The sequence below is a fragment of the Drosophila busckii genome, chromosome X (genome assembly GCF_011750605.1).
Source record: "Drosophila busckii strain San Diego stock center, stock number 13000-0081.31 chromosome X, ASM1175060v1, whole genome shotgun sequence".
Taxonomy (NCBI): domain Eukaryota; kingdom Metazoa; phylum Arthropoda; class Insecta; order Diptera; family Drosophilidae; genus Drosophila; species Drosophila busckii.
Genome location: NC_046608.1, coordinates 18,305,326 through 18,330,158, shown reverse-complemented (window position 1 = coordinate 18,330,158; position 24,833 = coordinate 18,305,326). Strand labels below are relative to the sequence as shown.

General features: G+C 36.6%; 1 protein-coding gene across 5 annotated transcripts in view; it reads right to left on the bottom strand.

Moving 5' to 3' along the window:
* Nucleotides 1–24,833, bottom strand: part of LOC108606541 — a 92,765-nt gene that overhangs the window by 8,170 nt on the left and 59,762 nt on the right. For all 5 annotated transcript variants that reach the window (XM_017996735.2, XM_017996733.1, XM_017996734.1 and 2 more), the window contains exons 6-12: nucleotides 22,425–22,534; nucleotides 21,915–22,080; nucleotides 2,043–2,526; nucleotides 1,878–1,989; nucleotides 1,625–1,817; nucleotides 1,355–1,563; nucleotides 227–357 (exon numbers count right to left, since the gene is read on the bottom strand). In XM_017996735.2, coding sequence (XP_017852224.1) covers nucleotides 227–357; nucleotides 1,355–1,563; nucleotides 1,625–1,817; nucleotides 1,878–1,989; nucleotides 2,043–2,526; nucleotides 21,915–22,080; nucleotides 22,425–22,534 — 1,405 coding nt within the window. The remainder of the gene's footprint in view (nucleotides 1–226; nucleotides 358–1,354; nucleotides 1,564–1,624; nucleotides 1,818–1,877; nucleotides 1,990–2,042; nucleotides 2,527–21,914; nucleotides 22,081–22,424; nucleotides 22,535–24,833) is intronic.

Below are 24,833 nucleotides of genomic sequence, written 5' to 3'. Positions count from 1 at the left end.
GCGGCTTAAAGCAAACATTCTATATAAGCAAGCAAAATATTAACTTGGAATTTAGCTAATTGCTTATGTAGGATGCTAACAAATTATGTAAAAGTTAGTTATGAACACTGTAAGATAAAAGAGCGTTTAAGGTTAAGGGCTGATAGTTAAAAATGCAGTTGAAAGTTTGAATGGATTAGCTTGATGATGATATTTCAATAATTTGATTTTTCTTGAGCATAATTACCGGAACATGGGTCCCTTTTCAAAAACAGATTGTTCCCATAGATAGGGTTTATAGGCGCCGACTTCGTCGCGCGTAACGACGGACACTTCATAGCGCGTAGGTTTGTGTTTAATGCGCGCCGAGACCCGCACCTGTTAACAAAGAAAAAAAAACAAAGCAAGTAAGCATGAGAATTTTGTATTATAAAAATCAATATTTAATAGTTCAAATCAAAAAATAACTATTATTTATGGCGCAAAAAATATTAATCACAGCTAATTGTTAATTAAATACTTTGATAGTAAAAATAAATCAATAACCATTAAAAATTGTTTTTATAATAAAAATCGAAAAATTTAGTTTCATAGACGGGAAATAAGCACAAGTTATTGGGTGTTTACAAAAGTTTAATACTTATATTTGATTTTTATGGTATAACATATTTCGATAACAGCACTAAGTCGGCATGTGTGACCTTTTCCTTGCGACCCGGAGCCTGCTTAAATCTTACTTATGATGGAAACTCCATCAACGCAGTTAATTCGCACTGCTACCTGGGAGTTCACTTGGACCGTAAGCTAATATGGAGGGCCCACATGACGGCAGTAAAAAGCAAATGTCTCGATAAGCTAAAGAAGCTCGACTGGCTACAAGCTGCAGATGAGCACAAAAGCGCTGCTCATGAAAACAATATTAACACCGACTTGGACCTACGCAATTCAAATTTGGGGTACAGCCTCCAAGCACCAACTTAATAGACGAGCTGCTCGGCGTGCGTAAGGCCTTTCTTGGTATGTAATTGAAAGCGACGTTCGATTTATACTGATCGGAGATCAAATTAACATAACACAGCAGCCGATATGCAGACAAACTCATGGCCCATGCCAACTCGTTGGCTAGCAATTTGGTCAACCCGCTACCAATAAGAAGATTGAAAAGAATTCACCCAACAGATCTACCTGACAGAAGCATACACTACATAAATAATCCCATTAATTAAGAATAGTCTATGCCCAAAACGTTCCCTCACATACGACCGGTCATATTCAAAAGTATGAATGATTCCGGCCGCAATAAATAATTTAATTTAATAGAAAAAAAAAGAAGTTATTTTCAATCGCTGGTTTTGTTTGTTAGTTAGGCACTCACCAGTATGAATGTGTGTAAAAAGTGACTTTTGATGCAGGCGGGACTGAAACGCGTATTATCGGCCTCGAGAAAAACAACGCAGACGATATCGTTGCCTATGTGACGCTTGCGTTGCAACTTCTGTGGATCGTGTTTCTCATACGGCAGCAGCGTAGAGACATGAAACATTATTTCAATATTACGCCAATTGGTGTAGACAGAGAAAAGACCTAAAATAAAAAGCATTTGTAATGAAGCAAAGTTAACTATTGCATATTTCAATTTGTTTACCAGTTAGATCGTGCACTGTATCGAGGCCACCTTTGTATTTATCAAAGCCACGCAGCCGCACACGATCGCCCAGCAGCGTTAGAAACTCATCGAAAAGCGCTGAATTTTCATTATTGTCCAAAATTTGCTCCTCGGTGTATTGTTCCTCCTTGACAAAGATAACGCCAACTTTGAGCTCCGACTTGATGAAGACCTGCAATAAACAAAATAAAGTTTATGACTAGAGCGTTGGGCATCGAAGCGCAGCACGTGCTTGATCTAATTTGAGCAGCTCCTCTGGCGTATCCGGTAGCTGTCCCAGCGTTAGCGGTGGATTCAAGTTCACCTCCTTGCCCAAAGATCGCACAACCTCCTCGCGATTGTATCTGCAGATTACAAAATTTAATTTTATACACTTAAAGTTAATGCTATTCCTTACCTATCCGCAAATACACAGCTGGCGGGTATTAGTCCATGCACTGTGTAGGAACCGGCGCGCACCAAAATGCGAAACTGATCACGCCCATTGAGCGTTTCCTGTTTGATTGAGAGTATAACGGGGCCCAGGTCCTCATCGCTGGTAAAGTAATTCCAGTGCTCGGTGCCATAGAAATACTTTTCATATGTCTCTTGCTCCACTGAGATGAGCTCGAATGCACCCTGCTGATCCCATTGCTCCTCAATGGTTGTTTTCTTGCGTGGACTGGGCGTTGCCTCCGAATCTTCATCGTCCTCATAAAGATCGCTGCACTCGCGCTCCAAATAGGCATCGCTAGCGCTGCCAGCGCGTATATCCTCGTGCTCCGAGTCGCTCTCATCCCAAATGGTGTGCGGAGTTTGCAGTGTAATCTTTTGGCGTGAGCATTCAATCCAATAGCCAGGAGTGGGCATTAGATTATGCGGATACTCCTCGCAGAATTCATCTGTTGCAATTGAAAAGCGCAAAATTGGGTTAAGTACAAAGTGCATAGCTTAAGTTAACAACTGTTAGCTAGAGAGCTTAAAACAAGTGACTGCTTAATCGAAACTTTAGTATGCACTTAATCAATCGCTCATTAGTTGCAGCCAATTAAAGTCAAAGTCAGAGTCAAAACAGCAGCAGCAGCAATTTGACGCTCTGCTTTATACACACACACACACACACACACACACGCATACATATGCATGCTGCTGCTGTTGTAACTTTATCGCTGTTTTGCTGGCTTAGCAACAAATTTGCAAGGCAAACCACAAGCACTCCCTTTACACAATTTGTTGTCCTCACTCGCTTTGTGTGTGTGCGTGTGTGTGTGTGTGTGTGTGTGCGTGTGGATGCTTATTAAGTGCACACCAGGTCTTAATTGTGGCAGTTAGGGCTGCAAAATTGAAAATGAACTGCTGCCAATCGTTGTACAAAGGACTCAGTTCAGCCAGTTTGTCAGCCTGAGCGCCTTGACTTCGACTTTATAAGCCAATTGCCAATTGCCAACACCTGCCTGCCCGCCCCCCTTTAGCCACAAATCAAAGCAGTGCCTTTTGGCTAATTAGTCAGCTGCGTTTTGGCTCTGCAAATTTGTCAGCGCTTTAGCTAAAGATGTTGCCTAGAGTTCGATATCGCACTCAGACCTTTGTGCTTTTTCTTATTTACTTTAATTGTTATTAATATATGCATGCAAAATTTATATTTATGAGCGCTGTTTTTCTTATTTACTATGTTTATTATTTTAATAAATATTTTTAAAGTTTAAAATTTAAATATTTTACATTCAAAATTTATATATAAATTGAATTCATTGCTTTGTTTATGTTTATTATTAATATTAATATTTTTAAAGATTATTTGCATAAGCAAAAAGTTTTATTTACAGCGACAACTTTTCGTTGCCAACATTGTAGCTTTGAATTTTGCGTTAAATATTTTTCCATAAATTGTATTATTTAGTTGGAATTTATGCCGACTGCGCTTGACACTTGACTCTTTTTAATTATTGTTTTAATGCGAACAATTAAATAAACATATGTATAGCAATTATATGCAAAATACAATGCGCCAATTTGTGGAATGCAAAAAATAAATTACAAGTGAGCTCAATTACAAATAACAAAAATAAGCTTTGTTATTTGAAGTGCAGCTATTTTTAATTAATAAGCAAAACAAAATATTTGCAGCTATGAATGTTTCATTGGAATTAAAATAATTACAGGCCAAAAATAAATGTGAAGTTCCTAAGAATTGTATTAAATGCGTTTGCATTTGATTGTAAGTTGAATTGCTTTAAAATCTACTACTGAAAGTCAACGCTGCGTATGCGTCATGCTGCAATTACAGCTTTTATCCCTTTTGTAAACCTGTTAGTAACCACAAATTTTGGCTTCATTTAGACTCAAATTCAAAACAAAATAATTTAGTGCAATTCAATTAAATTGTAAATGCCACAAATGCTTTTTACGCTTTCGACGCTCAGACAGACAAAAAGTTGCCAGCTGCGCAGCATAAACCATAAAAGGCGCAAAGTTTTTGCCGCTGATTGAGTTCGCTCTGTGTGTATATGTGTATGTGTGTGTGTAATGGGCGTTGAAAGCTGTTGCATGATAGACCTACTCGCAAGCAACCTGAGCATAATGCCAACTGACATGTGAGCCGCCGCGCCGCGTCGCGACTCGACTTGACGTTGGCAAAAAAGGTCTGCGGAGGTCGCGCGCTGCGCAAATGGCAAGCAACTATGATCTAATTAAGGACGCTGGCATGCGCTTGCCGCAACATGTAGCAAATGCTTTATATGGCGCCCAAGCTGCGGCTGTTCCATAGCGAGAGCGAAAGCGAAAGCGAGAGCGAGTGAGAAAGCCAAAGGCAGCAGCAGCTGCTGCCCAAGCTGTTTGTGGGCTCATAGACAATTATGCCAAACACACCACACACACACACACACACACACACACCGTTAGACACATGTGTGTGTGCGAGTCATAAAATAATGTGTGTGTGTGTGTGTGTGTTTCGCTAGGCTCTGGGGTTTGCCTAAATTCAAATTTGAATAACTCGCAATATGCGCCGCTAAGTAGGCTATGAAATTGCCCCACTGTCTCTCTAGCTGCGCTGTCTTTATATTTGTGCTACAGTAAGCACTCGCAATGCTGCGCAAATAAATATAAAATAATTATAAGAAAATAAAAATATTACATACCAAAAGTTTTGTCTTAAGTCAGCAGCTTTTACTACAAGTAAACAAATAAATAATGCAGAAAAATATAAGAAAATTTATAAAATAAAAAAAAAATAAGTATAAAAAATGCAGTACAATAAATACATGCTCTAAGCTAAATATAATGCATTTTAATTTAAATATTTATATAAAAATATTTAAAAAAGTTTCAACGTTTTTTTCTTGCGCTTGTAATATTTTGTTGTTAACACAATAATTATTGTTAATTGTTAGTTATTACTACTTGCTTACATGCTTGCGTTAGTATTACAAATTTTATATATATATATAAAGTTTTTAGGGTATGCACTGTTTGGCATTTGCTTTTGCTTTGTTTGGCAACTTTGGTCAGATTTGTGCGTCGTGTAAATTGCTTTGGCGTCTTAGCAATACATTTCACTTTTAAGACCAGTTGAGCTACTGACTGACACACACACACACACATATGCATAGCGAGCATGCGTGATCCATTTTAGTTAAATTGGATTTACGCATTCGTTTGCACAATCGTGTCTTTAAACTCACTTCATTGTCAGTCAGTCTGTTTGTCTGGCAGTCACGTAGTCATACCCATAGAGTTGCCATTGCCGCAGGGTAGTCGCTGCTTTGTTTGATTTTAGCAACTTAAGCACCACTCTATAAATATTATTAATATTTATATTATTTACAGCTGAACTTGGCGCGTTTTGCAACACTAATGCATGCAATGCTTTTGACTAATTTGTTGCCCCATTTCCACACGCAATTCAAATGTGACAAATTTTTGCCGATTTGCAGTCACGCAGTGTAGGAGCCTGAGGGGGTGGGGGGTTGCGTCAGTTGTCAGTTACTCGATTTATTTGTATGCCAAATAGTCGCATACAAATCTTGAGCCTTCATTTACCATTTGCTTGGCTGTCAGTCAGTCAGTCAAAGCGTTGACACTTTTGCCCACACACACACACAACACCTAGCAACCCCCAACCCCCAAACCCCGCTGCCTGCTTCATGCTGCTCATACTTATGGCTTGACAGCAGCCATTAAACCAATTGGCCATTAGACTATGCTCGGTTGCCCCAAGTCTATGCGAGGGATGTGGGTGTGGGCTTAGGTTAGGTTTCGTCTATCAATCATATGTCACACATAATGTTTAATGCAAGCCACGTGCTCGATTGATAACGCTAACGCTAACGATAACGATAACGATAACGATAGCAGCTGCAGCTGCAGTCAAGATTCAATTGAAGAACAAAAAGCTGCAAGTGCGTTGCTCTATTTGTTATATAAACTGAGCTGAGCTGAGCAAAGTGAATAAGCTATAATATTATAATAAATAACTGCTATTCAAATATTATACGCAAAGCTAGTGCATAACAGTTAACTATAAAATAAACACTAATCACTACACTTTCATTTATTTATAGTTAAGTTTGTTGCATTCATTGTTCGATTTGTTTAAACGTTCAATTTACTTGTTGATTTTACATTTTAACGCATTTAAATCGCCGCCGTTGATTACACATTTTAAACCATAAGCGCCTTTTAACGCTCTAGGTGGGCGCCACACACACGCACACATTACGTATACGCCACATGGCGTCCAAGCCACATGCAGCGAATCAATCATGCGCTGCGCTAGCTAAAAGCTTCAAACCCATTGTTGTCAAGCTCAGAGCGTCGAGTGTTTGCTGTTTTAAAGCCAAATGGACAACAATTATGTTTTGTGTTGTTCGGACACCCAATCCTAAGAGTTCCTAGCAAACTTGCACTCTGCAGCACTCACAGGGTCTTAGTTATGCTCTCATGCTTTCATGATTTTTGCCAATGCTTTCAGTGCGTATGAGTGATGCAGAAAAAGTGAAAATAATCTAAAAAGCCTGCAGCACGACAAAGTGCAACAGTTTTTGTTTTTTCTTTTTTTTAACATGGTTATTTGTTTGTTTTTGGCCGCCCCACTCAGTGGCAAGTGCAAGTGCCTAAATGGCCAATGCCTTGTGAGCTTGTGGACGGGAGGACATGAGCTTAGGTTGTTATAAGCGTAAAATCCGCTTTTACTCTGTGGCATGCAAATGGGAAATGTCGCAATGCGAGAGACTTGAACTGAGCGAAGCGTTATGCGTGTAGCTAATGCTGTTGTAGTTAACTTTTATGCATTCCATACTGCTATTTGCTTTTTTTTTTTACTTAGTTGTTGTTTATTCCGCTTGCAGGTTAATAAGCAAGTTGGGCATGTTGAAGTTTCTTTCATTGAAGCGTTACTGCTATGCATTGAATGTGATGATGTTATAATAATATGCATACAAAACTGTTATATGCAGCTATTATGCTTGTGGACACAACTGTTATACACAATGGATGCTAGCTAATTATTAGCTGATGAATTTATGTATAACTTTTATATCCGTCTCTATGCATTCTATAGCATAAGCAAATAATGTAGATTAGATGCAGCTAGACAAAACTGTTATACGTGCTTATTATTATTATTAGCAGCTATAGTTGATTTGCTATGATTTTGCATGATACTATAAAATGCAGGCAGAATAGTAATCAGCAACTTACTAGATATGTAAACTGTTAAAAACATTGCATGCAAGTTAATTGTGTGAATATAATGGAGATGATTAAGCATGATGAAAAACTGTTATATTCAGCTTTGCATGAATAGTTATGCATGAGAGTTCATACAAAGCTGACTTATACAGTTATATTATCAACATTATTGTTATACTCAAGTGTTATATACAATGCGTGAATGTGGATTAATTTATGAATTAATAGCTATAGATGATATGATATTATATAATAGGTTAATAGTTAAATTACAGAGTTATTTGGGTTTCATATGTTGAAATTACTGTTATATACAACTGTTATAATACAATATTTGCTTGTTAGCGCTGTAAGTAAAAGTGGTTTATATATATTCAGATACTTTATACATATTTGGAAGCAACTTAACTGTTATACTGATGATTTAATAATTATAAATGATATGATATGTTATAAGCAACTGTTATAATTCAGTTTTGTATGCATTGTCAGCTATTTGTCATACAGTTGTATAAATTTACTGTTATACGCAACTGTTATAATACAATATTTGCATGAGTAGTAGTGGCTTTTATGTTTTTTTTTTGTATTATCGCAATCGCTATCGCTAGCGTTGCTTCCTTTGCACATTGCTCATTGCATGGAAAGAAAGAGAGAGAGAGAGAGAAAGAGAGAGCGCGTTTTCTTTGTCATTGTCATTGTCATTTTCAGTGTGGCATGCCCCACGCACGACCTTAAGCCCGGCGACAAGTCAAGCAGCACATTTGACATTCGTTTCTTTATCTTTCTATTTGATTTTGTTGCGTTGCTGTCGCTTCATTCGCTTTCTCCCTTTCTCTAGAGTTGCTGATTTTGAGCGCATTTCATTTCGTTTCGACGTTACGTTTTTTCTTTTTTTTTTTTTGTGTATTAAGCTTCAGCTCACACTGCTGCCATTTGCGTTTTGGTTTATTTACGCTCTTGATGCTCGTTGAGCTTAAATGGAGCACACTTGAGGCATCATTAATGATGTCAAGTGCTGACAATAAGGTCCGCAGCAGCAAATAAACATTTGCCTAAAAAAGTACAAAATGCCAAAAAACGTTCGGACAATCAACTTCTGTGCCTGTGCCCGCACCCCCCCTCGCTCTCCACTCTTATGTTTATTTGCATTTGATGTTCGCTTTTGGGCTAATTGACGATTGGCCTGACGCCAGCGCTTTCGAAAACAAACAAAAAACAGTTCAAAAATCGAATAGATAGATGCAAATTGTTTGTTAAGCAACAATTGGCTTAAAGTTAATGTTAACAGGATTTCAAGCGTAAGAGCGAATGATTGAAAATGTTAGTGAGGCGGGGGTGGGTGGAGGAGTGAATGAGTAGAAAAGTTGAATGTTGGCTGAGCTTATATTGTATTTTAAATTTATTATATATAATTGGCTTGTAGGCTGTTATACACTGCTGTCATATTTGCTGTTTAAAACTTTTATACACTGCTGTCATATTTGCTGTTTAAAACTTTTATACACTGCTGTCATATTTGCTGTTTAAAACTTTTATACACTGCTGTCATATTTACATACTATTACAAGACAGGCAGCGCGTAAAATACGAACTTGTTATCTATAATTGTAGCTTAACGTAATAATATGCGTCGCAGTATACGATTAAAGTTTATCTCATAGCAAGTTAACTTAAATATATATTATGAATTAACATGAATTCAATTGTGTTAAATTTTGTGTGTGTGCCTCTTCTGTGTGTGATGTGGTATAATTACAAAATCCAATATTTGTGTGGGCCCTTGGGATAGTTGGAGGGAGTATTCTGGCATTAACTGCTTTGAACACACCAAAAAGCCTCAACAAAAGTATTTATACGAAAATGGTGTAATACTCAAAGAAATAGATGGCTCAAAGTCAATTTAATTATATTAGTTTTCCTCAGAAGTGTTCAGTCACTTTAACATTATAATACGCACAATCGTCGCAGATATAAGCACGCATATTAGTAGGTTTAACGATCATTTCTATATGTATTACTCAGTTACTTTCAGCTCTCGATTTCTTAGCAATGTGTTCGTTCGCGCACATTAAGACTAATGTTGGAGAGCACATTACTTATGTTGTTGATTATCAGTTTCCTCAATTTTCTAATATATTCTCTGCGACGTTAAGATCTTTCTCAATACTGTCTTTGCTCTCTTAGACGCATTAAGTCGACTTATGCCTCTTTGTATTGCGTTTGCTGCTGGCGTGGCAAACTTATACAATACTCCACGTGATACAGATGTGAGCAAGATCTTAAGTTACAAGCAGACTTGTCAGACTAGTTTACGAAAAATAAGAACGGCAGTCCTATCTGCTTTTTGTCACGTCATGTAGCATGTATGCTGTAGGCCTCTGCTTGATTTGTCAGACATGTGATTTCTAAGTCGTATTCCGCTCGCACATAAAAGTTTGGAGCACAGACAGGAAGCTTGTGCAAGTTTCCGCTTTGCAAGGCGATTTGAAACTCTGTGCTCTTTGCGTTTTTCTGCTGAATTTAAGGCACATGCACTGGAGACTAAAGCTAGCCCGAAGTCAATCGTCGTCGTCGTCGTCGTCGTCGTCGCTTACCTGTCGTAGTGCGAGGCAGCTCCGCCTGTGGCCGCATCCTTGAGCTTAGCGCTAGCACTACGGAAATTCTCCGTGCGCTTAATTATTTTTTTGCTGCTTGCGTTTTTAATTCATCAGAAAAAAAGGAACTTAAAAGCAAATTACAATCGAGACTACCAGTTCACAGTGGAGCCAAAAAAACACACGCAGCAAGAGCGAGAAGTATTCAGAAAAAGAAAGAAACAAATATGAGCGCAGAGCTTCTACTAAAGGACCTTGAGAAATCCATGATGCCACAATGTAGCTAGATTCAAAATGAGCAACAAAACTTAATTTTAGAGGGCGAGCATGTGCAGCACGAACTTTTCGCCTTTATATATTATCTGTTACATACACCTGTCTAAAGCAGAGCGCAGGTGTACAAAATAAGAAAAGGCCAAACCAGAATTAAAAGTGCTAGACAACTAAAGAAAAAAATTAAACAAATGGTTTGCCAGTCCAGTTTTTGTATTTATTTATTTTTTGAAGCTGCCAAATCTGGGTGCTGGCTTGGGGCTTTAGGCAACAGGAGTGATTACCTTGCAAATGCCACACAAAAAGGCTCTCAAGAATTCTAAGTCTTCCAACTGTGTTCGCTGTGCCCAATGTAGATTGGTGGAGTCGTGTTCTGTGGACTTTGTATCTAAGACGCGAGCGGTGCATCCTTTGAGCCGCAACACATAATACATGGACAAATGCGCAGGATCAGTAGACATAGACTAGGGCGGCGCTCGCTTCTGCTGCTGCCTGCCTGCTATTGGTATTCGAGTCTAAATTGGAAATCAACAGTTAGCTTCAGTTCTCGAGTTTTCGCAACTTGTCCTCGCTTCTGGCGCTTAGTTTGGCTAAAGAGATGCGCAGATGCGAGAGGTAGCATTTTGCTTTTACCGACGCACTGTATGAAGAGAGAGAGAGAAGATGAGAGAGGCGGAGAGCGTGAGGAGCGAGGGAGAGGAGGAGGAGCCGAGCATTAGATGTGGTTAGAGTAGTTGGCATGTCGCGCCCCAGTATGTAAACGGGCGCCGAAGTGTGGTAGTACATCTAGCATAAATAGTCACCTAGAATATAGTTGGGTTATCAAACCAAGGTATGTCTATGTGATAATTGCGTTTCATTTGTCAAAAATAGCGGTTTATTGTATTACTTATTGTAAACTAGAACCTACACAATTACCGTACGGAGGAGCAGCTCATCTGTTATCCGGACTGCAGCATCCGCCATCACTGTCTATTTGTGTTTCAAAAGCTATTTTTATTCGATACACAATTTATTATATTAAAGAACCACAGTATGTGTAAGAACCTAATCAGCATCGAGTAATGTATGTGTACATTTTTAAGTTCGTCAGCTCGAATTGACCCATGAGACACTGTTTTTGTGCTCGTAAGTATACAATTACCCCACTTAACATAAATAATTGTCTCATTTAATATGTATTATGGTATATTGGCTAGGCAGGACAGTTATGTACAACATCAGTATACGTGCATAACATACGTGTATAACAGTTCACAGTGCACAGTGTTGTATAATAGTTCTGCAAAGCAGTTATGTGTGCAATTCCTTCTGTCACAGAAATCTAGCTATAACACAGTGAGAGCCTATCGTATAAAGGCAGTGTGTATAACAGTTCACGAGTGATCAGTGATGTATATACACACGCTTTCATGTCTGTGAAAGACAATCGCAGGGCTCTAATAAATATAGTGGCCGAAATTCTCTTATGCTCATTGTTTAGTATTTACATGTCGCTTATTAATACGAGAATTCCTGCCAACTAACACATCGACATCAATATAGTTTCTAATAATACAGAATGTGCTCGCACTAATTTGAGTTATCAAATGTATATAACAGTTCTATTATGCAGCATGAGAAAACTATTAGGCAATTTTACATGCTTTGGTATTGTTTTATTCTAATAACTATGGTTTACTTTCATATATATCTAAAGAGGTGTTGGTACATGTAGCAGCTTTTGCAGAAAAGTTAAGCTCATCCAGATAATTGACAATTTGAGTTAATATATACAGAATATATTGTTAAAAGTAACAGCTTATAAATTACCTATGTTTATCAGATAAGTTTATAAAATCCGTCGCGGATCTACGACGCTTTGTGTTAAATATATTTATCTTAACATGGCACAATTAAATACTATAATAGTATAAACAAAGATAAGTTCGAGTTATTAATATTAGTGTGTAACAATATAATAGCTCTAGCCGGACACACTATATATGGCCCAGTGAAAACCATTTTCAGTAGTTCAATTTGATTTAACAATAACAAACAAATTTAATTACAAGACATAGCTGTTAAATAATTATTAGTAAATGTAATCATTGCTTATATAATTGTTTATAATTTGAATTATTTAAAATAAAATAAAAATAGCAAAATAGTTAATGTATCTGATTATTTTTAATTATTTTCATTGTCATTTTCTATATTTCAGCTTATTATTATTATTGTTGCTAGTTGAATTTAAAGTTATAAAGCTCTGTAGCTCTGACTAATCTCTAAAGTTTGCATAGTTGTTCAATAGCCAAGCAACAACAACATTGAGGTTTGTCTAACTGTTTGGCCTCGCTCTGTAGCGTGGCAATAAAAAAAAGCGCTGTAATTGCTGATTACGTATACGCCACCGTTGTGGCCGCAACGCGTCGCTTTGTGTGGCGTTTAAATTGCGTTAGCAAAAACAACAAGTTCGAGGCTATCGATGCCACAACAAAGAAGTATAAAATATTGTATTGTTGCTGCATTTGGTTGGCTGTCGCATAATTTAAAAAACAAAATCAAAAACACGAAGAAAAAAACGACAAATAAATTGAAATTGAAATTGTTGTCACGTAGCGGCGGCAGCGTCGGCGTCGGCAGCGGCACTGACGCCGCTTCACTTGTCAACATGAATTTCCAATTTTCTTTGTTTAGTGCCGAGCGCGCTGGGCAGCAACGTTTCACATTTCGATCGACACCTCTTGCTACATAAACTGAGCGGGGAGAGGGGGAAGTGATGGGGCTGATTGCTTATACAACAAACAGTATAATGGCCAAAGCTGCTAATCAAATCTATAACTATGATTGAATGCGTCTAAAGCTGCAATTCGAAACGCAAAATATGCTAACTGCTAAATAAATTGTTTTTAGAATTACAATCATAGCTAATTGCATATCAATGACAAAATGCGACAAGTTTGAATTATTGAATTGATTGAATTGCACTTAATTAACAATTTTGCTAGCCCACAGCAATTTTTCTGCCAATTCTGCTGATTGCAAAGTTAAAGTTAAGCCAAAGATTCAATTGCAGCACATTGAAATAATAAGTGAATTTATAGTTAAGCAGAACTGTTTGAGCGAATTATAGCAACACTTTACTTAATATTAAAATTTAAAAGGCACTTAAATTCACTTAATGTATAACATATGTAAAGCTTTTGTGTATAGTCAGCTAATTAGCATTAATTGCTGCGCTTTGCCTTTGTTCATATTGAAACATAGCTGACATTATTGAATACTATTGTCTGGCCAATAATATTGTCCAGCATTTCATAATTGCATTGTTGCCTGCACCAAATGCCAAGTTAACTAACATGGCGCATTGCTGTGTGGCTGGCCAAGGCACGCAGCGAACCAAATAGTCGTATCTATATATGAAAATTGATTGAAGGTATGTCATATCCTTTGATTGCAATTAGAGTAGAAGTGAGTGCCAGCTGCCACAAATGATGCCAAAAGTTGTCATTTACTTTGTGTAAAGCCGCCTCAATTACTCCAAGCGATGAAATTTTGCATGTTGAAAATGTTTACAGGCTTCAGTCTTCAACCAAATTTATGTCAATCAGAGGCTAACAAATTGCCAAGTTATGTTTCGTTTACTGAAAATCTACTAACAATAGTCTATACATGCTGTCGTTACTGTTATACACAGTTTCTATGCACAACTGTTGTATATTAATCTACATAAATTTATATAATTGTTATTCATATCTATTATACTCAATTGTCATACATATCTAACTGTTTGTAGAACTGCTATACATCACTCTTAGTAGAACTGTTATGCACAAATGTTATACGAAACTGTTTTAATATTAATCTAAATAAATATACACAACTGTCATATATAATTATTATACATATCTGTTATACTCAATTGTCATACATAGCTAACTTTTTGCAAAAACTGCTATACATCACCTCTTTATTGAACTGTTATACACAACTGTTATATTTTAATCTTTATAGAACTGTTATACATAACAATTATACACATCTGTTATAAATAGCTTTTATACCTTTTATAACCGCTTTCCAGAACTGTTATACATCACTGTTCACTGTGAACTGTTATACACAACTGTTATACATAGCTCTTATAGCTAATTCTGACACAAGAATTGCACACATAACTGCTTTGCAGAACTATTATACAACACTGTGCACTGTGAACTGTTATACACGTATGTTATGCACGTATACTGATGTTGTACATAACTGTCCTGCCTAGCCAATATACCATAATACATATAAATAGACAATTATTATGTTAAGTGGCTCAGGAAAACAGTTGCGCAAAAAATGTTACATATAACTGTTATACACATTGTTTATAAATTGTACAAAATTGAATGAGCAGATAACAGTTACCCTGTAGAAATTCTATACAATAAGTAAATAGCTATTATACAAAATATCTATAGACAACTGTTATACACTACTGGCTGTTATACACACTTAGGCGCCGTTTAGGCAACACTACACATTTGGCTTTGCAGCTTTCATTAGGCGGCTAAAAGAAAAGAATTGCACTTGCATTGAATGCAAGACAGAAATGCAATCAAATGATAACTGTTTCAATTAGACTCGATCCAATTAGCAGGCAGCAGCAGCAGCAGCAGCAGCTTGTCGCATTGCAATGGATTCCTCAAAATGACTGCGAGAAAATCAGAAACACACACACACACACAGTTGGAGACTTTAGAATTTTGAAGCTTTTTGTGTTTGGCATTTGCAAATGAATTGGCCCACACAGATTGAGTGGGTGGCAGATTGGGCGCGCATTTTAAAATTGTATTGAATCAAAATTTTTGTGCGTGCCTCATTGCTTCAATTACGCTGTGTGTGTGTGTGTGTGTGGCAACAATGAGCAACAGATTTAAGTCCCCAAGAAGCGCTCACATTCTGATGCCTGGAAGCGATGACGACGACGACGACGACGACGACGATGACTTGGGCATAGCTCATAGCTTGCCTTAAATTCAGAGAAAGCAGCAAGTTAAACTTGCAAAGCGGAAATTGAAAGCTTCCGTCGTCAGCAGCATAGATAAAATTCAATTCAAATAGCAGAGCCTACAGCACACCATAGCAAAGCATAGGCTGCCTAACTAGTTAAGCGCTGTAACTAAACTGCAACTGTATGTATAAAGCAAGGCTGCAAGCTAAGCAAAAAGTATTGAGTTACTCATTAAAATATAAACAAATTGGCTGTAGCCTTGTTAGCAAAAATGCAAGAAATGAAGCTGAAGTAACTGAGACTATGTTTAATAAATTGTTAATGGAGAGCGAAATGTAAGTGACTGAAACTCTAAGAATTTAATTGAAGTAACACATTTTGTTTTTGTTTTTGGCCAAATGATTGATTACACACACACACAGAGGCACACACATACATTTGTAAAAAAGACTTGCAAGCCGCGCGCTGGCTACACATTAAATTTGATGCGCTGCTGTTTGTTGTTACCACCAAAGGGCGTGTCAGCAAACAGGCAAACAACAACACATATACACATGTGTGTGTGTGTGTGTGTGTGTAGCTGACTGACATGACAGACGGAAACGCGGCAAATGACGAGGCGCCAAAATACATTTGACAATGGCATTGCGGTCGAAAGCAAACGAAATGAATTGAAATCGAATTGGAATCAATAATTTAGTGCAGGTAAGCGCAAGAGCGAGCAGGCAATAGAGAGAGTGAGTGAGCAAGTGTGTGCTTGAGTTTTTCTTTTTTTTTTTTTGTTGCTGCTGCTTTTGTCATTCAACGCGTTAGCTAAACGCTGCCATCCATAATAATAATGCCATGTGCTGCAAGTCGCTATATCTCTCTCTCTCTCTCTGTCTCGCTCTTACACTCTATTGCGTGCTCTCTTAGCTGACCTTATTTGCCAGCTTGTTATGTTGGTAGCAGCGACTTTAGAAATTGTTGAGTAAGCAGCAAGTTGCGTTGACATTTACGTAAAAAAAAAAAAAGAAAGCATCGTTGTTTTTACGGCTATTATGCCGCTCTCTCTCTCTCACTCTCTCTTTCTCTGTGTTTGTATTTGTGCTGTAAGCATATCTTGTTTTTGATCAATGTTGATTGCTATTAACTTGAAGTCTGTTTGCCAAAGTTCTCTGCTTGAATTTAAAGAAATATGTTCTCATAGCTCTGGCGTTGATGTTTTTGCTTTTGCTTTTGCTTTTGCGTTTATTGCAAAATAAATAATAGACGCATAAATATTCGCTGTCAGCTAATTTTTAAAACATTTTCGTGTTTGCTGTCATGAGGTCAAACGCTTTGGCATACACTTTGTTTGTGCTAAGCGGGGTATATTAGTTTGTTCGGCAGCATGCACAAAATTATTTTCTTTTTTCTCAAGTGTATTTTGTTTACTTGTTGATTTTACACTGTCTTGCCAAACACAAATGACCAAAAATTATTGCAAAGCAAACACAAGAATTTTTGCCTTGTTAGTTGTTTATGCCTAAGCCGCTTTTATGCTTAATAATTTTACACAAAAATCATCAACAAAAGCAAAAAGGTTGCTCCCGTATTTAGCTCAAACTATAAACTTTCTGCGCGCGCCCAAAAATTATTATGGTAAATCATTTTTCACACAGAGTCTTGCGTGTCGGAGCGAGCATTAGCATTAATATTAGGAATAGCCAACAAAAGGCAAAAAATCAGACAATAATGTTGCTGCTGCTGCTGTTGGTCGAGGGCCGCTGCCTTGAACGAGAATATTTATATTTGAGGTAATAAACATAAATTTGAACGAATTTTAGATGCGCTGCGGCAACAAAAGAGAAACTTCAAAGGCACAACATACTCAATGATTTGATAAGGTAAATAAACTAAGCATGAGCTACAAGGAAAAAAGCTTGTTAAATAGAAAATATATTTTTAAAAAGTTAAAGGTTAAGCGAAAAGTAAAAAAATGCTATGAGAATGCAGCAGATATAAATAAATAAATATAATTAAATGTTAATAAAAATAAATGGTACGCAACATTTCTTAAATAATTAGAAATAATTAATTAAATAAAAATAAAAGTTAATATAAATGATACGCGAATGGAAAAGACATTAATAAATAAATATAATTAAATGTTAATAAATATAAATGATACGAAAATCTGCTGTAAGACATTTGTTAAATAATTATACATAAATATTTAAATTAAATTAAAAAAGAAATATATATATATATATATATATATATATTAAAAAATATAAGTAAACGATACGAGAATGGAGCCTAAATAAATAAAGAGATTAAAAATAAATGACACGCTAATGTTAAATAGAAATAGTAAAATATATATTTTTTTCTAGTAAAAATAAATAAAAATATTAAGTAAACATTGCTGAACATTTGTTAGCAATTCATTTTATTTAAAATGCAAATCAACAGTTGTTTTCAAAAGTGTGTCCACGCTTTGAAAGTTTTCTGCGGCGTAAACAAGTTAATGGCAAAGCAACTTTTCGAAAAGAAGAAGAAGAGTCAACAGCGTGGCAAGTGGCAACAAACAAATAGAACAGACACACACACACACACACACACACGTATACGAAGCTGACAAATGGACGCCGCGATGGCGAAATAATTTATTTTCCATTTTTTGCGTGTGTGTGTGTGTCTGCGGCAGCTTTTGAATTTATTATGGCCAAATGGCAACGAGGCGTGGCATAAAAAACAATTGCATAAAGGCAAAGTGACAGGCTTGGAAACTGGCACAGTGTGTGTGCGTGTGTGTGTGTGTGTGTGCCGTGGGGAAGATTCATGCCACAAAATGTTGCAAAGCAATTATTTCGCTAATAATGCATATTAAAATGTAAATGCCTTGAGCAGGTAAATTCAGAATGCCAAGCGAGCGAGTCAAATGAGAGCCACAGCACACGATTTATGTCTGTTCCGGACTTGGCAAATGCTCAACTCAAATATGCTCAACAACTAACTGAAAGGCAGCAACAACAATTCGGAAGCGACCTACAGCATCAATAACAATAATTTCCAAGTAATTGTTTGTTTTTTGCTTAAGCATTTTCAGTTGAATCAATTGTTAATGATTAAATAAGTGAGTGCACGCAAAGCTTTGAGCAATGGACAATAAAAAAAAAAAATGAACGAATTAAATATTTAGACATATGCTTAAGTATTGGCAATTAATGCAATTTGATTAACTAACAATTTTGAATTTCTTGTGGCATAACAAAAACATAAAATGAACTGTAAGTGTTCAATTCAAATATCAATTTCAGTTAAGCACATGCTTAATATTTATTAATTCATATATTATTTATTTATGGCAATTTAATTTGATTAACTAACAATTTTGAATTTCTTGTCGCATAACAAAATATAAAATTAACTGCAATTGCAAATTCAAATTCATTTCAGTCAAGCATATGCTTAAATTTATTAATTCATATAATATATATATATATTTAAATTGTATTTCTAACAATTTTGAATTGTTAGCTGCATTTGAATTTCATTTGCTCAAAACTTTAGTGTTGAATGGCTTGATGCATAAATTGATAAATTCATTTAGCAATGCCATTTTACACTTCAGCTGTCTAAGTTAGTTGCAATGCTTAGCATAGTCAGCGAGGCTCATTGACTGCTGCTGCTGCTGTTAGCAGTTAATGCCTCGTCATTGCTAATGGGCTTCAAAAACAAAAAGTTAAGCGTAGCAGCGACGCAGTCACGCGTTTATCATATTACGCGTCTAGCTATACATATATGTGTGTGTGTGTGTGTCTACTTAGGCAAACCCTAGAGTTGACTGCTAAGCTGACTGTTTTGAACTTTAGCTGGCCTCTCTGGCCTTTTGTCTCTCTCGCTCTCTCGCTGTTGTGCCTTGGGCAGAGTTTCATAAATTTAATTGTCACGTACAAATACACAGACACTTATCTCTCTCTCTCTCGCTCTCTCTCTCTCTCTCTCTCTCTAGTGCTCTCTCGTGTACGTGTTTATAGCTCTGGCTCATAAATGTTACTTTTGGCTCTTTTCGTGCAGCGCCTACATGGCGTATACGTTATGTGTATCGGTAACAGTAATGCAAATGATTTATTTACTACTTAATTTAATCTATTTCATGCTCCACTTTAATCCCAAAAAACTAACGCCCCACTCTATTTGCTACTCATACAAATTGCAGCCACAGCTGCTGACAATAGTCTCCATCCCTATCTCTAACTTGCACTTGCCACTTGAATGCGCAACGCATTCCACACAAATCACTTGAGGCAAAATGCACTCAACAAAAGCATTTGACGCGCTGTCTCTCGCTGCAAGCGCAAAATGCGCAACAGCTGCGCCCTAAGCACAAATAACTTGAGTTAAACAAAAGCTGATAATTATTTTTTTCACTCACGTTCATTAAGCGACACTAGTTAACACTTTTAACTATTAATATGAAATAAATAAAAGCACAACACTTTAGCTATATATGTTGACTGTGGCAACATTTAGTCAAGGTTAATGCACATTATAGATATATGAGCATGAATCTATTATGCACATATAGCCTTAACTTTTGGTTCCATGAGAAAATAGCATTTTGCACTTCAAATTTCAAAACCGCAGCTAAAACTCAAAGAAAATAAAACTTAAATGCATGCAACAACTTTGCTGTCTATAGCTTATAAAATATAGACGCTTATACACACAGACATGTCTACATAAACGCAGTCTAACTTAATTTTTAATTCCTAAGCAAGCTGTGAATAAAATTCATCACAGCCCTAAAAAGTATGCTGCGCTTTTATATTTTGCACTCTTGGCCGCGAAATAAAATTCATTTCACATATAATTAGTTGCGCATATTGTGCATTGAGCGTTCACTTTATTACTTTGCACACTGCTGACAGCCAAAGGAGACAAAATATTTTCAATTGAATTGCCGACGAGCTGCATTTATTGCCATAGCTGCTGCATTGTTTGCCTTTGGCTCTGGCGCTGGCTCTGGCTCTGATATCTGCCTCAATCAACAAATATATGTGCGAAATTGCTTGCGTTGACTTTTGACACATTGACAGCGCGATATTAAAATTAAAATTAAAATAACTGCCGCTGCTATATAAAGGACTTGACGCCGTGGGGCAGTTATGAAAAGAGTTTTCTTTGTGCGTGTCTTGCTGCAGTTAACAAAGTTCGCACAAAGCAAATGCAGTACAAAGGTGAGCCGAGCAAACAAAGAACAACATAAATATATATTTATTAAAAAATATTTCTATATAAGATAAGAAATGAGACTAAAGTGCTGAGAGCAACAACTGAATTCAAAGTTTATGTCAGCGTAAAAATGGCGTCGCCTTTTAACACTGCAACGCGTTGCTTTCCTCTCACTGTGTGTGTGTGTGTGTGTGTGTGTGTGAGTGTGAACATGAACGTCAAATATGTTGGAACAACTTTATTGTGCAAAAAGAAAATGCCAAACATTCTTCAAGTTCTGCACACTGCTCTGCTCGCTGTCTATCTCTTTTGCTTGCTTTGTATGTGTGTGTGTGTGTCTCCATTTGGCGGCATTGAATGTCTGCCTCTTACTCTTTAGCTGCTTGAAGCGATTTCTAGGCGCGCAAATCTTATTTGAATTATAATGATGGCGCCGTTGTCAGCTTTACGCTTACATATGCGTCTATGCATGCGCTTATACATGTGTGTGTGTGTGTGTGTGCGTGTGTGTGTTGTAAGCAGCTGCTTTAGCTACGCTTTTAAACTGCTGCTAAGTAATTTGTCTGCTTAATGCAACAACTAGAATTCTAATCGAAAGTGCTGGAGCTACAGAAACTGAGCGAGAGAGAGAGAGAGGGAGAGAGAATAAAACTTTTACGCTGATTCTTCTTTATACAAAAACATATGCTTTTAAAATTAAATTCAAAGCGCTTAGTAGTCAATGCTATAAGCAAGTTAAGTAAGCTTGTGCATTTAAAGTTATGCGTTAAATATTTTATATTTTATATTTATGAAGCAGCAGCTGCATTAATAACTTTTTTGACTTTCAATCTGCTACAAAATTTGTCAAATATTAAACTATTTAACTATTTTATTTAAAAAACTTAAAGTAAAGCGCATTTTAATTAAATGCAGCGAATTATTTTGAAATTACAAAGCCAACAATTTAGACTCAATAAGAAACTTTTTTGAGCATAGAATTAAGCCAGAATTTAATTAAAAATCAGCTAGTTTTAGCTATTAATTAATTCAATTTTGATATAATTACTTAAAAATAGTTTTGATAATTGCAGCAATTATAAAAACTGAAAAAATTCCGCTACTTTTAAAACAAAGCTAATCTAATAATTCAGAAGCAATGATTACAATTACTAACTCTTATCGAATAAACTATAGGACTGTAATTATTTTGTATCTACAAACTTTGGGCATGCAATTTTTCTACTTAGTAAATCGAATTAAATTCTATAATTTTGATTGCTTGGGGTTGCCAATTGCTGTGTCAATTGCAAACTTGATAAACAAATTGTAAGCAATAAAGAATGTATACCATATATATATATATATATATATATATATATGCAAGTCGAAGCTGAATTGTTATCTTTTTTGCATGAGCCGAGGCAGCGAATTTAATTTGCGCGCGACTCGCGGCTCACTCATTTGCACTTGGGGAGCCATCAATTGTTTTTTGTCAGTCGGACAAAAGTCGAAAAGGCATAATGTGGATGCGAAATACGTAGGTGTGTGTGTGAGTACATACCTGAACATGCTTGCGGCGGCAGTGGAAATATTAATGTGGTTGAGCTTTTGCGTCTGGCGACCGCACAGCCCAAGGATTGTGGCTTGAAGCTGCGCAGTTGCTGCATAAAATCCGAGCACTCCATTAGCGCAACGTCTGCGAAATGTAGATCGCACAAAATTTGGTTCTAAATGCGTAAAACAGAGAGAGAAAATGTGAGCTTTGTGGTTGTAAATGATAAATAAATGTTGTACGCTTGGGTTTGCGCACAAAAGTATGCAGCAGCAAATGTTGATGCTTGCTGTGTTCGTTTCGTTCGCTGCAAGTATCAGCGGTAATTGAGTTTATTAACTATACGTATGTGTATGTGTGTGTGTGTGTTGTGTTTAGCTTGTTGCTGGTTTTTGTTTGCATTTGGTTGCGTATTTCTTTTTCGCATTGCAAGCAAATGAGCAAATGCATGCTAAATGAGCTTTGGGGCATTCGCTTTTGTATGCATGTGTGTGTGTGTGTGTGTGTGTGTGTACATACCTTAAAACGACGTGCACGCTTCTGATTTGGTCCGGTCAAATTTAAACCACAAGAATTGCAACGCAGACATTCCTCATGATAGTGATTATTATCATATAAAGGTGAAGGCTCTGCAAAGAGCAGAAAACAAACAACAAATTGCATTAGAAATTTATGTTAGAATTGAATACAGACATAAGAGCTTATAATATAATAATATATACTAGTTATAGTTAAACTTTTTGTGTTACACTTTATCACTTTGTCACTTTTTAGTTCATTTTATAATTTAGTCATTGCAGCCTTCGAAACACACGAAGACATATTTATAAAAATGTTCTATGTACCATATTGACTAGCCATTTAAATAAATGTGGCTTCGTATTTCGAATATATAAATAAATTTAATTTTTTATAAATTATTGCTTCAATTTTAACTTTGTACGGCAACAAGTGGCTGAAATAAATGCCAAGCAACAGAGAGAGAGAGAGAGACTCAACTCAAAAAAAGGCAATAGCAAAAGCTAAAGCTGTAGCTACGAACGTGTCTTTGGATATAGCAATGCGGTTAGCAGTGAGTGGGTGGCTGCGTGGGTGGGTGGGCTGCGATTGCGTTACAATTTTTGCGCACGTTAATTCCATTAAAAGGCGCATTATGCCGTTGGCGTTTACGTGCCGTTTTCAGTGTGTGTCCTTGGTATTTATGTTGCATACTTTTTTGGGTCACACACAGATTTTGCGCTGCCAACGAATTAATTAAAAACTAAACACTCTTAACTCTAACAAAAAAACCCCAAAATGGCTACACGCTGATGAGTAGCTTGATCGAAAGCCTCGAGATAGCCAGAGAGTGTGAATGCAAAGCTTGTAACACACTCTACTGGCTATCCCGAGCTCCAGCGACCAATGTGTGTAATTATAAGGTTGCTGCAAATGAAAGACAATGCAGCTTAAACTAGTAGTGTGCGTTTGTATGTGTGTGTATTCAAGTCGTTGGGCAGCATAATGACAGCTTTGTTACATTTTTGTTGTTGTTATGCTCAACTCTATGAAATATTATTGTTCACAATTATACACTTTGAATTTTCATTTTATAATTAGCACATATTACGAAATATTATCAACATTTAAAATTCAGTTTGCCATAGCTACAGCTTTGTAACTTTTATAATTTTTGTGCATTAACCCAAATGAGTTTTTGCAGCTTTGCCTTTTGCAATTTTTAGTTTTAACTTTGAGCTTAAGGTTTCAACGTTTCAACTTTCGCTCTATATAAAAAAAGTTGTGCTACATTTTCTCTCGCTCTCCACTCTCCACACTCTTCACTCTCTCTATACATTTTATTTGCTTTTCATATTTCTTTGCGCTTTGCATTGTTGGCGTGGCTGCTCATGTGGCTGAGCATTATTCACGCTCAATTAAGTGCACGGGGCAGTGGGGCATGCCCCAGAGCCAATGCATATGCAACAATTTGTTGCAGAGAGCGAGCGAAAAACCAGCAGCAGACCAAACCAAACCAAACCAAACCCCTTTTGCACCACTTGAGCGTTAATTTGAGCTTGAGCTTCAATTGACAGTCACGAGCCATTAGGCAGTCATTGTTTTGAGTGCTTTACGCTTAATTTAAAGCTCAAAAGTTTGCCATTTCATTTTGCTATTTCGCTCATTAGCTTTGCCATTTATCAAAGTCATATGCAGATAAAAAACTAAAAAAAAATTTCAAGCTACTTATTTATTTATTTTGTAGAATTTCTGTCGCTCACTTTCACTTGAACAAAAACTTACAGTAGTTGCCTCTGCACTTGACAATGCAATTTTGTTCAACTTGTTGCCACCCACAAAAGCCTCAAGCAGCCGCTCAGTCTCTCTACGCTCTCTACGCTGACATTCATTGGCTTAGTTTTTGCTCAAGACCCAAATGCTGTTGTAGTGGGTTCCGCAGCACTTGTTATGTTTATAGTTGAGCAAGCGAAAATATTTAAGAAACTTGTTACAAGTTTTCCCATGAAAATTATACAGCACGAATTTTCCCAACAATATGTAAGTGCTTATGACTTGAAACTTGGAACTTGAGAGCATTGGGAAGCCAAGTTAAGCTTGCTTTTAATTTAGATTTGCCAAATTGCTAAGCCAAGCATTTGAAAGCTTCAATGATTGTTTAAATTAAATTGTTTTATTGTATGTAATTGTTATTAATCTAAATGCTTGAGTGCACACAATCTTTATATAAACAATAAACAATGAAGCGAGCAGCAGCGCCTAAGCTCATATGAGCTTATTATTGAAAATTGTTGCAGCTACGCTTATTAACAAAAGTTTGCCTTAGACTTTCAATAGCAATAACTTAATCTTTATATCAATGCTAAGCAGGCAGGCAATGAGCTTGAAAGCAGCTTAGCATTGCTTAATTTATATTTAGTCGGCACTAAA